This window comes from Symphalangus syndactylus, chromosome 12 (assembly GCF_028878055.3).
Source record: "Symphalangus syndactylus isolate Jambi chromosome 12, NHGRI_mSymSyn1-v2.1_pri, whole genome shotgun sequence".
NCBI classification, from domain to species: domain Eukaryota; kingdom Metazoa; phylum Chordata; class Mammalia; order Primates; family Hylobatidae; genus Symphalangus; species Symphalangus syndactylus.
This window is the reverse complement of record NC_072441.2, coordinates 32,089,864-32,104,888: the sequence shown is the minus strand read 5'-3', so window position 1 is coordinate 32,104,888 and position 15,025 is coordinate 32,089,864. Positions and strand designations below refer to the sequence as shown.

Below are 15,025 nucleotides of genomic sequence, written 5' to 3'. Positions count from 1 at the left end.
CTCTCAAAAAAAAAAGAAAAGAAAAAAGAGAGCTCAATTTACCCATTACTCATAAGAAATACCGTTAGTTTAGCTTTAGAGGAAGACTAATGTACTCTTCTTAGCAAACATAATTGAGAGAAGATAGGTGATTTAAATAATGCAATGTTTAAGATCTCAGGAAATGAAAACACAAGCAATGGGAAAATGGAACCATTAAAAAAGTAAGAATTCAGATTGTTTATTGTTTTAATTTGACTTTTAAAACCAATGAAAGAGTGGTTAAAGAGTTCATTAACTCCTCATGCAGTGTAAGGGAATTTTGTTGTACCCTGCTTCATACTAGGAACTAGGCTAAGTCCCTGTTCTCTCATCATCACACTTTTCTATATTTTCTCTCAAGAAAGAAATAATACATTTTATTAAGATACCTGGCCAGGCACGGTGGCTCATGCCTGTAAACCCAGCATTTTGGGAGGCTGAGGCAGGCTGATTGAGCCCAGGAGTTCAAGACCAACCTGGGCAACATGGCGAGACCCCGTCTCTACAAAAAAAAAAAAAAAATTAGCTGAGTGTCGTGGTACACACCTGTAGTACCAGCTACTATGGAGGCTGAGGTGGGAGGATCACTTGAGCCCGGGAGGTGGAGGCTGCAGCGAGCCATGAGCGTGCCTGGAAGACAGAGCAAGACCCTGTCTCCAAAAAAAAAAAAAAAGGCACTCAATTTCTTGAAAAATAAATTGTTCTGAGCAAAGTTTGTTAAAAATAAATCTATTTTATACTTTAATAGTTTATTTTCATAGTTTTCTTAAGAATAATTTTGTGGCCGGGTGCGGTGGCTCACACCTGTAATCCCAGCACTTTGGGAGGCCGAGGCGGGCGGATCACAAGGTCAGGAGATCAAGACCACGGTGAAACCCCATCTCTACTAAAAATACAAAAAATTAGCCAGGCGTGGTGGCGAGTGCCTGTAATCCCAGCTACAGGAGGCTGAGGCAGGAGAATGGCATGAACCCAGGAGACGCAGCTTGCAGTGAGCTGAGATCACGCCACTGCACTCCAGCCTGGGTGACAGAGCGAGACTCCGTCTCAAAAAAAAAAAGAATAATTTTGTATACTATAAAATATTTTGTTTAGAATAATTTGCTTTGGGCCAGGCACGGTGGCTCACGCCTGTAATCCCAGCACTTTGGGGGGCCGAGGTGGGCGGATCACGAAGTCAGGAGATGAGACCATCCTGGCTAACACAGTGAAACCCCCTCTGTACAAAAATTAGCCAGGCATGGTGGCAGGCGCCTGTAGTCCCAGCTACTTAGGAGGCTGAGGCAGGAGAATGGTATGAACCCAGGAGGCAGAGCTAGCAGTGAGCTGAGATCGTGCCACTGCACTCCAGCCTGGGTGACAGAGCGATACTCCATCTCAAAAAAAAAAAAAAGACTTCTCTTTTTAAAAGAATACTGACGACTCCTGTATAAATCATGTTACTCTCTCAATAAGATCCAGGAGGCTGGACATGGTGGTTCATGCCTGTATTCCCCCAACTTTGGGAGGCCGAGGTGGGAGGATCTCTTGAGCCCAGGATTTTGAGACGAGCCTGGGCAACAAAGTGAGACCCCATCTCTACAAAAAAAAATTTTTTTGGTAGATTTTTTTGTAGAGAGAGCAGGGTCTTGCTGTGTTGCCCAGGCTTGAGTACAGTGGCACAATCTTGGCTCACTGCAACCTTCACCTCCGAGCTGAAGTGATCATCCTCCCACTGCAGCCTCCCAAGTAGCTGGGACTGCAGACATGCGCCACCATGCTCAGCTATTTTTTTAAAATTTTCATAGTGATGGGGTTTTACTATATTGCCCAGGCTGGCCTTGAGCTCCTGAGCTCAAGCAATTCACCTGCCTCGGTCTCCCAAAGTGCTGGGATTACAGATGTGAGCCACCACACCAGCCAAAAAATTTTTTAAAATTAGCCAAGCATGGTGGCATGCATCCATAGTCCCAGCTACTTAGGAGGCTGAGGTAGGAGGATTGCTTGAGCCCAGAAGGTTGAGGCTGCAATGAGCTGTGATTGCACCACTGCACTCCAGCCTGGGCAACAGAGCAAGACTCTGTCTTAAAAAAATAAAAAATAAAAAGATCCAGGAGATACAGTGAGAAGCCAGACATTGAGAATATAAAAAAGAGAAATACTAAATTTATTAACTCAACTTTCTTTTATTGCTGCTGCTACAACCTTCCCAAACCCAGGTTTTTTTGTTTGTTTGTTTGTTTGTTTTGGTGCAGTGGCCTGATCATGAACCTCCTGGGTTCAAGCAATCCTCCCACTTTAGCCTCCCAAGTAGCTGGGACTATAGGCACCCACCACCACCTCCCGGCTAAGTTGTTTGTCTGTCTGTTTTTAAGAGCTGAGGTCTCACTATATTGTTACCCAGCCTGCTTCCCAGATCTTTATTAGCTTATGGTAAAATAATAAAATATGTCTGAAGATTTTTTTTTGCTTTCTTCTTTGCTCACTTTAAACCATTACCAAAACAAGAAAATGTTGGAGACTACTTTTTTTCCAACAAGCAAGGAAAAAGATAAATCTGTCTAAGTAGCCATGGTGTCAGTATATTCACAGAGACCAGATATTCAGAAGCTCAGGTATAGTGTTGACTTTCAGAAGACAATATTGAAGAGCCACTTCCTATTTCTTTTGCTTTATAAAAAATGAAACTCCTTTTGCTTCTTCCTAAATCAACTTTTCTTTTCAACATCTCCTTCTCTTCCCTCACCGGTAACTTCTCTTTTTTCTAAGCTGATGGACTTTAACTCATCAGGGTATCCTCGAATATAAACAGATAATATCAAATCAAATCAAGTTTCTTCCCCAAATTGATTCTAACATCCACTATATCTACTATTAATCCCCGCCCACCCCCCTACCATCTTTTTTTTTTTTTTTTTTTTTTTTTTTTTTTAAGAGACAAGGTGTCTCTCTTGCTGGCTGGAAGTGCAGTGAAATTATCATAGCTCACTGCATCCTGAAACTTCTGGGCTCAAGCAATCCTCCTGCCTCAGCCTCGCAAAGTGCTGGGATTATGGGCATGAGTCACCATGTCCAGCTCTCATTTTTAATTCATTATAAGATCCTAGAATCTCCAAATCTTGTAGGTCATCAAGTCATTCAACTACCCCCTGGCTCAGGAATCCTTTTTATGGCATTCTTGCATATGGATTTATACAAATAAATTTTACAAACAAACATTAAAACTCTTCTTGACTACCTATGCCATACTTTACTCCTTATATTCAAAGATACATTAAATTATATTAGAGTGGAGTGGAAAATGTACTTAATTAGATTTGAAAATTAAACTTTATATATTTACAAGATAAAATTACTAGACTGGGTGCGGTGGCTCATGCCTGTAATCATTTTGGGAGGCCGAGGTGGGCAGATCATCTGAGATCAGGAGTTCAAGACCAGCCTGGCCAACATGGTGAAACCCTGTCTCTACTAAAAATACAAAAAATTAGCAGAGAGTGGTAGCACGTGCCTGTAGTCGTAGCTACTCGGGAGGCTGAAGCAGGATAATCACTTGAATCCGAGAGGCAGAGGTTGCAGTGAGCCGAGATTTTGCCACTGCACTCCAGCCTGGGTGACAGAGCGAGACTTCGTCTCAATTAAAAAAAAAAAAAATGAGACCAGTGCGGTGACTCACGGTTGTAATCCCAGCACTTTGGGAGGCCAAGGCAGGTAGATCACCTGAGGTCAGGAATTCAAGACCAACCTGGCCAACATGGCGAAACCCTGTCTCCACTAAAAATACAAAAATTAGCCAGATGTGGTGGTGGGCACCTGTAATTCCTGCTACTCAGGAGGCTGAGACAGGAGAATCAGTTCAACCTGGGAGGTGGAGGTTGCAGTGAGCCAAGATTGCACCGAGCCAGGACTGTGCCATTGCACTCCAGCCTGGGTGACAAAAGCGAAACTCCATCTCAAAAAAAAAAAAAAAGTTGACTGCCCTGCTGGATTTCAGACTTGCATGGGCTGTGTAACCCCTTTGTTTTGGATGATTTCTCCCATTTGGAACTGCTGTATTTACCTAATACCTGTACCCCGCTTTGCAAATCCAGGGTAAATACATTTCTTTAGTTTGCAAGTATAGCACATGCTTTGCTTTCATCGTCACTTTTCTTTTCAGAAAGGTAATGGAAACTGAAGGCAGCATAGCAAAAAGACTGAAAGCACTTAATGTATGGCTTTAAAAGACCAGCTGATATGGTTTGGCTCTGTGTCCCCACCCAAATCTCATCTTGAGTTGTACTCCCATAATTCCCACATATTGTGGGAGGGACCCAGTGGGAGATAATTTGAATCATGGGGATGGGAGTGGTTTCCCCCATCCTGTTCTCGTGGTAGTAAATAAGTCTCACGAGATCTGATGGTTTTATCAGAGGTTTCCGCTTTTGCATCTTCCTCATTTTCTCTTGCCACCACCATGTTAAGAAGTGCCTTTCACCTCCCGCCATGATTCTGAGGCCTCCTCAGCCAAGTGGAACTGTAAGTCCAATTAAACCTCTTTTCTTTCCCAGTCTTGTGTATGTCTTTATCAGCAGCATGAAAACAGACTAATATACCAGCATTTAAAAGTATTGTTATTAGAAGACCAGCATTTTGTTAGGTACTCATGGATAGTTTATATGTGAAATTGCCTTAATATCTTTGTAAAATTCTCTAACTTGTAAAGAAAAATAAGGAATGTAGACGGGGTGAGGAATGTGGATACAGCGGTAAGATTGTATATGATGCAAATCATCTCACTATTCTACCTTAAAATAGGCATATTCTGCCCATGTTCTTCTAGGCATCTGATGTTAAATATTTTTCCTTCAGATCTTTTCAGGTTAGCTGCCTTTTTTTTTTTTTCCTTTGAGATGGGTCTTGCCCTGTCACCCAGGCTGGAGTCCAGTGGCATGATCCTGGCTCACTGCAACTTCCACCTTTCAGGCTCAAGCGAACCTCCTACCTCAGCCTTCTAAATAGCTGGGACTACAGGCACTTGCCACCATGCCCAGCTAATTTTTGCATTTTTTTTGTAGAGACGGGATTTTGCCATGTTGCCCGGGCTGATGTCGAAGCGATCCACCCAGCTTGGCCTCCCAAAGTGCTGAGATTACAGATGTAAGCCACCATTCCCAGACAGCTGCTTTTTAATAGGTTTATGTTATAGTAAAATGTTTTAATTATGCAACATACTGATTAGTTCTACTTTGCACAGTTAGTTTCAGAAACAAATACGAACTTAATCTTTAGTGATACCTGTTCAGCCCTTTTTGCTAATTCACGCTGTATTTTCCTCTTTTCTAACATATCCTGCTCAATTCTGCGTTTTCGTTCCTCCTCCGTTCTCTTCCTTTGTTCCTCTTGTCTTTGTTTCTCCATTTCAGCAAATCTACCCTTAACAGTTCCTAAAAATATATGAAAAAAAGTTTGATACTTGGCTATGTTTCTGTTTTGCAATTTAATTTAGTATTTACCCCTCAAGCTCCTTACCTGTTAATTTTGGAACATAAGCCTTTTCTACTTTAGAAGATACATCTTCCTCATCATCAGAAGCAAGCATTTCTTTAATCTAGATGGTTAAATAAATTAATGTGAGCACATGTCCAAAAATTAGACTAAATCACATTATATGCAGAGTTTAAATTAGGTTACAAATACAGAAAAGTATTTTAGTAATAGTTAATATGAAATGTGGTTAATGTGAATAAATATAATTTAAATTAAAAAATCAAAACAAATATTTTCACGAGAATAAAGTAAAATAAAATAACCTCCTGCTTTCTCCTGTTCCATTCTCTCTCTCTAATATATTGTTCTTTTCTTCTTTGCTTTTCGTCTCTAGATCTCCTTTGATTTCTTTCTTCCCTGGCTCTCTGCATGGCTTCAAACTTATCCTTTACATCACCCTTGCCAAGTTTTGGTACATAGGTTTTTGGGACAGGTTTAGATGAAGAAAGCAGAATCTTCATTAGAAGAAAATAAAGAAAAGAAAGTTAACGAAAAAGACAGGAAGAAATTAGGTAAAGATAGATAAGAATAAGCAATATAAAAAATATTTATTGAAACAGAAAATAGAAATGTGTTTGAACCCTTTATTTGACCATCACAACCTGATTAGATACTTTCTAAAACCTAACTATGAAAAATAACATTACAGAAAATATGAGAGTAGAAATTTCACTGTTAAATAGTAATGAAATCTCATTTTGTGGGTAGCATTCCATTGAAGCTGAAAGCCAGTAAAATATAAAAATCAAATTCTGAATTCTAATTAAAAACAACTGTCTTTTATTGTCTAACTCCATTAATAAAGATTCAGAATTGATATCACTTGCTAAAAAGGTACCCAAACTAATTTCAGTAAATTTGGTGAAGTTGAAAACAAAGCAAAAGTTTAGGCTTTAAAGTTTGAGCCTAATTCACATTTTACACCCTTCCTAGTTTCTATATCCAATATAAGCAAAACCGAAGGCCAGTCCTTTAGTCCTTATTTGTGGCTGAGGTACACCATGGTCTGTGTGCACAAGCTGTGATTTATGTTGTTACTATTACTTCCCATCTATAACTTCCTTAGACCACATTAAAAATGTTTAAGAAGGCTGTATCATTCTATATGGGGGTTGGGGCTGTAAGAGGAATTCCATATGGCAACAGAGCTTCACAAAGAATGGGAATCTGGTAGAAGACTGAAGAAATGATTTTCTTCCACTCTAAAACCAGGAAAGCAAATTATTTTCACCACTTTGAAAATTAAGCTGATTTCTAAATGAAATTTCAGTAAATAAAATGTGTGCCTCAGAACACCAAACCCTTTTTCCTAGTGATAATGACAATTGCTTAATTAATCTGTGGCACATCCAACTTGTATTTTGTAATCTATTATGTGTCATTGGCCATTTAAGGGTTAACTTTATAATTCTGAGGTGTCAGCAACTGAGCTCTTCTTACAACAACTCTCAGTATCTACAGTAGAGAACCAGAAAAAAGCTAAAAATTAAAAAATATATATAAGGCACTAAAAAACTTCCTTACCTAAGAGGGAATTATGTTTTCTCCTATGAGTATAGGTCAAACTTTGTTTTAATACTAAAATAATAATTTCTAAGAGTTATCAAGAACAAAATATTTAAAATTCTACTCAGAATGCTAGCTATCACATCCACTTCACTATCATTCACAAATTTAGTACCCATGCTTTGTAGAATTTCCTAGAACCCAAATGAAAATACTAACCCAAGACCACCTGGTGAATTGTATCTCTTCTTGTTTTACATCTTGCCATTATGTTATTAATTATGAACTCCTAAATATGACCTTTCCACCAAATGATTGTCCTTTCAGCAATTCTACAGTCAACTCTACATTTCCCTCTTTTATTTTTATTTTTACTTTTGAGACTTACCTCAGCCTTTTGGGAAATATCATTCATGTTTGCTCTATGTGGTCTTGGGCTGATTATGAAGCTCAGTATATATCTGCACCTGAAAAAAATTTATATTGTATAATAAATTTTAATTTATTTGTAATATATTATGTATTTTTATAAATAGAAATAGCAGTTAATTGCCCCTCAAAAAATACTGACATAATTCAAGCAAGTAATAAATTGTGATAACCTTTAGCTCTTTTTCCCAAGATTCATGTTATAGAAAATATAAGGTGCATGATGGTAAAAGATCCCTGAAAGTTTTTGATCCAGAATAGCTTGATGAACATATTAAGTTCACTTGAAAAGAATGTGTATTCAGCAATTATTGAGTGTATTACTCTATAAATATTAACTAGCTGAAGGTAGTTGATCATGTTTTAGATCTGTATTTTTACTAATTTTTGGCTATTTCTATCAATCTTCAACTATGCAGTTTTTTGTTTGTTTGGTTTCGTTTTGGTTTTTTTTTTTGAGATGGAGTCTCACCCTGTCGCCCAGGCTGGAGTGCAGTGACACAATCTCAGCTCGCTGCAATCTCCGCCTCCCAGGTTTAAGCGATTCTCCTGCCTCAGCCTCCTGAATAGTTGGGATTACAGGCAGCATACCATCACGCCCGGCTAATTTTGTGAGTGTTTTTAGTACAGACGGGGTTTCCCCATGTTGGCCAGGATGGTCTTGAACTCCTGACCTCAAGTGATCCACCTGCCTTGGCCTCCCAAAGTGCTGGGATTACAGGTGTGAGCCACTGTGCCCAGCCTACCAGTAAGAAATTTCTTTCTTCTTACCTCGTTGTCTTAAACTTATCTTACATTAAAATAGTCACACCAACTTTCTTTCTTTTTTTTTTTTTTTTTTGCATGAGGGATGGAGTCTTGCTGTCACCCAGGCTGGAGGCTGGAGTGCAGTGGCGCCATCTCGGCTCACTGCAAGCTCTGCCTCCCAGGTTCACACCATTCTCCCGCCTCAGCCTCCCGAGTAGCTGGGACTACAGGCGTGTACCGCCACGCCCAGCTAATTTTTTGTATTTTTAGTAGAGACTGGGTTTCACCATTTTCGCCAGGATGGTCTCAATCTCCTGACCTCGTGATCCGCCTGCCTCGGCCTCCCAAAGTGCTGGGATTACAGGTGTGAGCCACCATGCCTGGCCACCAGCTTTCTTTTTATTTATTCATTTATTTTTTAGAGACAGCATCTCACTGTGTCACCCAGGCTGAAGTACAGTGGCACAATGACAGTTCACTGTACCCTTGAACTCCTGGGCTCAAGCGATCCTCCTTCCTCAGCCTCCCAAGTAGCTGGGACTACAGGCATGCACCACCATGACGAGCTCTTTTTTTTTTTCTCCTCTATAGAGATGGGGTCTCACTGTGTTGCTTAGACTGGTTTTGAAACCCTGGGCTCAAGCAACTCTCCCACCTTGGCCTCCAGAAATGCTAGGATTGCATCCATGAGCCACTGCATCTGGCCCCCAACTTTCTTAGGTTTACAGTTTGCATGGTATATAATTTTCTAGCTATTTACTTTCACTCTATCTATGTTTTTATATGTAAAGTATATGTCTTGGACACAGCCTATGATTGGACCTTGCTTTTTACAAAAATCAATTCTGATAAAATCTGGGTTTTCTTTTTTTTTTTTTTTTTTTGAGACGTAGTTTCGCTCTTGTTACCCAGGCTGGAGTGCAGTGGCACGATCTCGGCTCACTGCAACCTCCGCCTTCCGGTTTCAAGCGATTCTCCTGCCTCAGCCTCCTGAGTAGCTGGGATTACAGGCTCCCACCACCACACCCAGCTAATTTTTGTATTTTTAGTAGAGATGGAGTTTCACCATGTTGGCTAGGCTGGTCTCGAATTCCTGACCTTGTGATCCACCCACCTAGGCCTCCCAGAGTGCTGGGATTACAGGCGTGAGCCACCGTGCCAGGCCTAAAATCTGTTTTTTTAATTGCAGCATTTAGTTCATTAACATTTAATGTAATTATTAATATCAAGGAGTTTAGGCCTTTTATTTAAATATTTATTTTAGGTTTGTTTTATCTTGTTTTGTTTTTTTCTTTTGGAATTTTCTAGTCAACTTTTTTTTTTTAATAGAGTTTATTTTAGGTTCACAGCAAAATTGAGTAGAAGATAGAGATTTCCTGTATATGTTCTGTCCCTGCACATGCTTAGTCACCCCCATTATCAACACTGGATAACCCCATTATTACCACCTATTGGAGTGGTACATTTGTTATAATTGATGAACCTATACTGACACATCATTATCACTCAGAGTCCAGAGTTGTACATTCTGTGGGTTTTGGGCAAATGTACAATGACATGTGTCCATGATTACAGTATTGTACAGAGCAGTTTCACTGACCTAAAAGTCCTCTTTACTCCACTTACTTATGCTTTTCTCCCCCATAATTCCTGGTAACCATGATCTTTTTACTGTCTTCATAGTTTTGACTTTTCCAGAATGTCATACAGTTGGAACCACACAGTATGTAGCCTTTTCATATTGACTTTTTTCACATAGTTATGTGCATTTCAGTTTCCTCTATGTTTTTCATGGCTTGATAGCTCATTTCTTTTTAGCACTGAATAATATTCTATTACCTGCATGTACCACAGTTTATCCATTCACCTACCAAATGACATCTTGGTTGTTTCCAAGTTTTGGTGTTTATGAATAAAGTTGACATAAATATCTGTATGCAGGTTCTTGTGGACATGATTACTGGATTGTATGGTAAGAGCATGTTTAGTATTATAGGAAACCACCATGTAGCTTACCGTTTTGCATTCCCACCAGCAATGAATGAGAGTTCACATTGCTCCACAACCCCACCAGCGTTTGATGTTGTCAGTGTTCTGAATTTTGGCCAGTCTAATAGATGTGGAGTGGTATTTCATTGTCATTTTTATTTGCATTTCCTTGAATATATATTAAATGAATAAATATTAAATTAGAATTATATTAAATAATATATTAAAGCACCTTTTCATATGTTTATTTGCCATCTGTATCTTCAGTGAGATGTCTCCCAAGATCTTTGTTTGGCCTATTTTTTTTTTTTTTTTTTGAGATGGAGTCTTGCACTGTCACCCAGGCTAGAGTGCAGTGGAGTGATCTTGGCTCACTGCAACCTCCTCCTCCCAGGTTCAAGCAATTCTCCTGTCTCAGCCTCCCGAGTAGCTGGGACTACAGGCGCCTGCCACCACACCCGGCTAATTTTTGTATTTGTAGTAGAGATGGGGTTTTGCTATATTGGTCAGGCTGGTCTCAAACTCCTGACCTCAGGTGATCTGCCCACCTCGGCCTCCCAAAGTGCTGGGATTGCAGGCGTGAGCCACCGTGCCCAGCCCTTTGGTCCATTTTATAATTGGGTTGTTTGTATTCTTATTACAGAGTTGTAAGAGTTCTTTGTATATTTTGGATAACGGTCCTTTATCTGATACGTCTGTTGCAAATATTTTCTCCAAGTCTATGGCTTTTCTTTTAATTCTTTTCACAGTGTCTTTTGCAGAACAGAATTTTTTAATTTTAATGAAGTCCAGCTTATCAATTCTTCCTTTCACGAATTGTGACTTTGGTATCATAGCTAAAAAGTCAACTCCAAATCTGAGGTCATCTAGATTTCTGCCTATGTTTTCTTCTAGGAGTTTTATAGTTCTATGCTGTAAGTCTGTGATTCATTTTGAGTTAATTTTTGTGAAGAATGCAAGGTCTGTTTCTAGATTCAGTTTTTTGCAAGTGGATGTCCAGTTGTTCCAGCACCATTTGTTGAAAATAATCTTTTCTCTACTTTATTGCCTTTGCTCCTTTGTCAAAGATCAGTTGATTATACTTATGTGGATCTATTTCTGGGCTCTCTATTTGGTTCCGTTGATCTTTTTGTTTATTATTTCACCAGCACCGCACTGTATCAATTACTGTAGGTTTATAGTATGTCTTAAAGTTGAGTAGTGTTAGTCCTCCAGCTTTGTTCTTCTCCTTCAACACTGTGTTGGCTATTCCAAGTCTTTTCCCTTTTCATATAAACTTTAGAATCAGTTTGTAAATATCCACAAAATAATGTGCTGGGATTTTGATTGGGATTGCATTGAATCTGTAGATGCATCTAGGGAGAATTAATATCTTAATAATGTTAAGTCTTCTGATCCATGAACACAGTATGTCCCCCCATTATATACATATTCTATAATTTCTCAGAAATGTTTTGTAGTTTTCAATGTGCAGATCTTCCACATCTTTTGTCAGTTATCCCTAAATAATTTCATATTTGTTTATACTACTGTAAATGTGTTGTTTTTTAGATTTAAATTAATGATTGTTGCTAGTACATGTTGAGTATCCCTTATCTGAAATGCTTGGGACTAGAAATGTTTCAGTTTTCAGATTTTTTTTTTTTTGAGACAGAGTCTCACTCTGTCGCCCAGACTGGAGTGCAATGGTGCAATCTCGGCTCACTGCAACCTCTGCCTCCCGGGTTCAAGCAATTCTCCAGCCTCAGCCTCCTGAGTAGCTGGGACTACAGGTGCGTGCCACTACGTCCAGCTAATTTTTGTATTTTTAGTAGAGACGGGGTTTCACCATGTTGATCAGGCTGGTCTCGAACTCCTGACCTCGTGATCCGCCTGCCTCGGCCTCCCAAAGTGCTGGGATTACAGGCGTGAGCCACCGTGCCTGGCCTCAGATTTCAGATTTTTTTTGGATTTTGGAATATATATATATATATATATATATATATATATATATATATATAAAAAATAGGCTATCTTGGCGATAGGACCCAAGTCTAAACATGAAATTCATTTATGTTCCATATACACCTTATACATATAGCCTGAAGGTGGTTTTATAGAATATTTTAAATAACTTTTGCATGAAGCAAAGTTGTTTTGTTTTGTTTTGTTTTTGAGATGGAGTCTTGCTCTTGTCGCCCAGGCTGGAGTGCAATGGCGCGATCTCGGCTCACTGCAACCTCTGCCTCCTGGGTTCAAGTGATTCTCTTGCCTCAGCCTCCCAAGTAGCTGGGATTACAGGTGTCCGCCACTATGCCTGGCTAATCTTTGTATTTTTAGTAGAGATAGGGTTTCACCATGTTGGCCAGGCTGGTCTCAAACTCCTGACCTCAGGTAATCCACCTGCCTTGGCCTCCGAAAGTGTTGTGATTACAGGCGTGAGCCATTTTGCCCGGCCAAAGCAAAGTTTTGACTGTGATCTGTCACATGAGGCCAAGTGTGGAATTTTCCACTTGTGGCGTCATGTCAGTACTCCAAAGGTTTCAGATTTTGGAGCATTTGGATTTCAGATTTTCAGATTAGGGATATTCAACCTGCATATGGAAGTATAATTTTGGGGCCAGGCGCTGTATCTCATTCCTTTAATCCCAACCAACACTTTGGAAGGCTAAGGCAGGGAGGTTGCTTGAGGCCAGGAGTTCAAGAACAACCTGGGCAACATAGTAGACCCCATCTCTACAAAAAATTTAAAAATTAGCCAGGCCTGGTGGTGTGTGTCTGTAGTTTTGGCCACTTGGGAAACAGAGGCAGGAGGATCTCTCGAGCCCAGGAACTCAAAGTTACTGTAAGCTATAATCATATCACCGTACTCCAGCCTGGGTGACAGAGTGAGTCCCTATTTCTAAAAGAAAAAAAATTAAAATTAAAAAATACAATTTTTGTATTCTGGTTTTATATCTTGCAACCCTGCTAAAATAACTTATTAATTTTTTTTTGTTTTTTTTTTGAGACAGTCTCACTCTGTCACCCAGGCTGGAGTGCAATGGCACAGTCTCAGCTCACTGCAACCTCCACCTCTCAGGTTCAAGTGATTCTCCTGCCTCAGCCTCCCGAATAGCTGGGACTACAGGCGCGACCCACGACACCCAGCTATTTTTTGTATTTTTAGTACAGACGGGGTTTCACTATGTTGGCCAGGCTGGTCTCGAACTCCTGACCTCATGATCCGCCTGCCTTGACCTCCCAAAGTGCTGGGATTACAGGCGTGAGCCACCGAGCCCAGCCTAATAACTTATTAGTTCTATTGGCTTTTTCATAGATTCCATCAGATTTTCTACATACATAGATGATCACGTCATCGGTGAGCACAGTTCTACTTTTTCCTTTCCAGTCTGGATGCCTTTCATTTCTTTTTCTGGCTTGACTGTACTAGCTAGAACCTCCAGTACAATGTTATATAGAAGTGGTAAGAGCAGATATCTTTGTCTTGTTCCTGATCTTAGGAGAAATATGTCCAGCCTTTCACTGTTAAGTAAGATGTTAGCTGTAGGCTTTTCTTAGATGCCCTTTATCAGACTAAGTTTGCTGGAGTAATTATCAGTAACAGATGTTGGATTTTATCTAACGCTTTTTCTGTGTCTATTGAGATAATCATATGGCTTTCATTTTTAATTTATTAATATGGTAAGTTACATTAACTGATTTTCAAGTGTTAAATCAACCTTACATTCCTAGGATAATTCCCAATTGGTTATAATGCATTATCCTCTTAATATATTGCTGGAATCAGTTTGATAAAATTTTGTTAAGTTTTGTATCTGTATTTATGATAAATTATTGGTTATCTTTTCTTGTGATGTCTGCTTTTATTAACAGAGTAATATTGTCTTCATAGAATGAGTTGGGAATTTTTTCTTTAGTTTTCTGGAAGAGTTCATGTAGGATTTAATATTATTTTTTCCCTAAATATTTGCAAGAACTCCCCAGTGAAGCCATGTGGGACTGAAGTTTTCTTTGTGGGAAGGAGACAATATAATGGGGGAGAGGATGGGACATGATTCCCTGTAATTATTAATAAGATCCTAACTTTTCTTGTTTAGTGGGTCTGTCGGTGCTTATGACATTATTAAAAAAAAGGAGCAAATTAAAGGAATCCATCTATACATGAGTGTGTCATGAACTAAGGTTTATGAGTAACCTAATTTTATGTGCCTGAGATAAAAATAATAAATAGCACTAGTCCTGTTGTCTTACTTGAGCCATTATATCATATCTAGAGTTACCTGTTAGATATTTATTTATTTATTTATTTATTTATTGAGATGAAGTTTTGCCCTTGTTGCCCAGGCTGGAGTGCAATGGTGTGATCTTGGCTCATTGCAACTTCTGTCTCCTAGGTTCAAGCAATTCTTCTGCCTCAGCCTCCCAAGTAGCTGGGATTACAGGCATGCCCCACCATGCCCAGCTAATTTTGCATTTTTAGTAGAGACAGGGTTTCACCATGTTGATTAGGCTGGTCTTGAACTCCTGACTTCAGGTGATCCACCCGCCTTCGCCTCCCAAAGTTTTGGGATTACAGGCACGAGCCACCATGCCTGGCCTGATATTTCTTCTTAGATAACCAACAAAACCTACCCTTCGTTCTCATGGCTTCTCAAACCTTGCGGTTATTTTTGATTCATTCTTCTATATCTCCTAGATTTTAATAAATCTCAAGATTTATGAATGTTGCTTTCAAACTTCTCTTACATATTACTTCATATTTCCATGGCCTCCATACTAATATAGACCTTCAATCACCTCACATTTAGATTACCAAAATTTGGTAATCAGACCTAAATCCAAA

General features: G+C 39.4%; 1 protein-coding gene across 3 annotated transcripts in view; it reads right to left on the bottom strand.

Annotated features, from left to right (window-relative positions):
* Nucleotides 1-15,025, bottom strand: part of NEXN (nexilin F-actin binding protein) — a 55,784-nt gene that overhangs the window by 22,848 nt on the left and 17,911 nt on the right. For all 3 annotated transcript variants that reach the window (XM_063624151.1, XM_063624150.1, XM_063624152.1), the window contains exons 2-5: nt 7,424-7,502; nt 5,793-5,984; nt 5,512-5,590; nt 5,278-5,426 (exon numbers count right to left, since the gene is read on the bottom strand). In XM_063624151.1, the coding sequence (XP_063480221.1) occupies nt 5,278-5,426; nt 5,512-5,590; nt 5,793-5,984; nt 7,424-7,450 (447 nt within the window). In that variant the 5' untranslated portion in view covers nt 7,451-7,502. The remainder of the gene's footprint in view (nt 1-5,277; nt 5,427-5,511; nt 5,591-5,792; nt 5,985-7,423; nt 7,503-15,025) is intronic.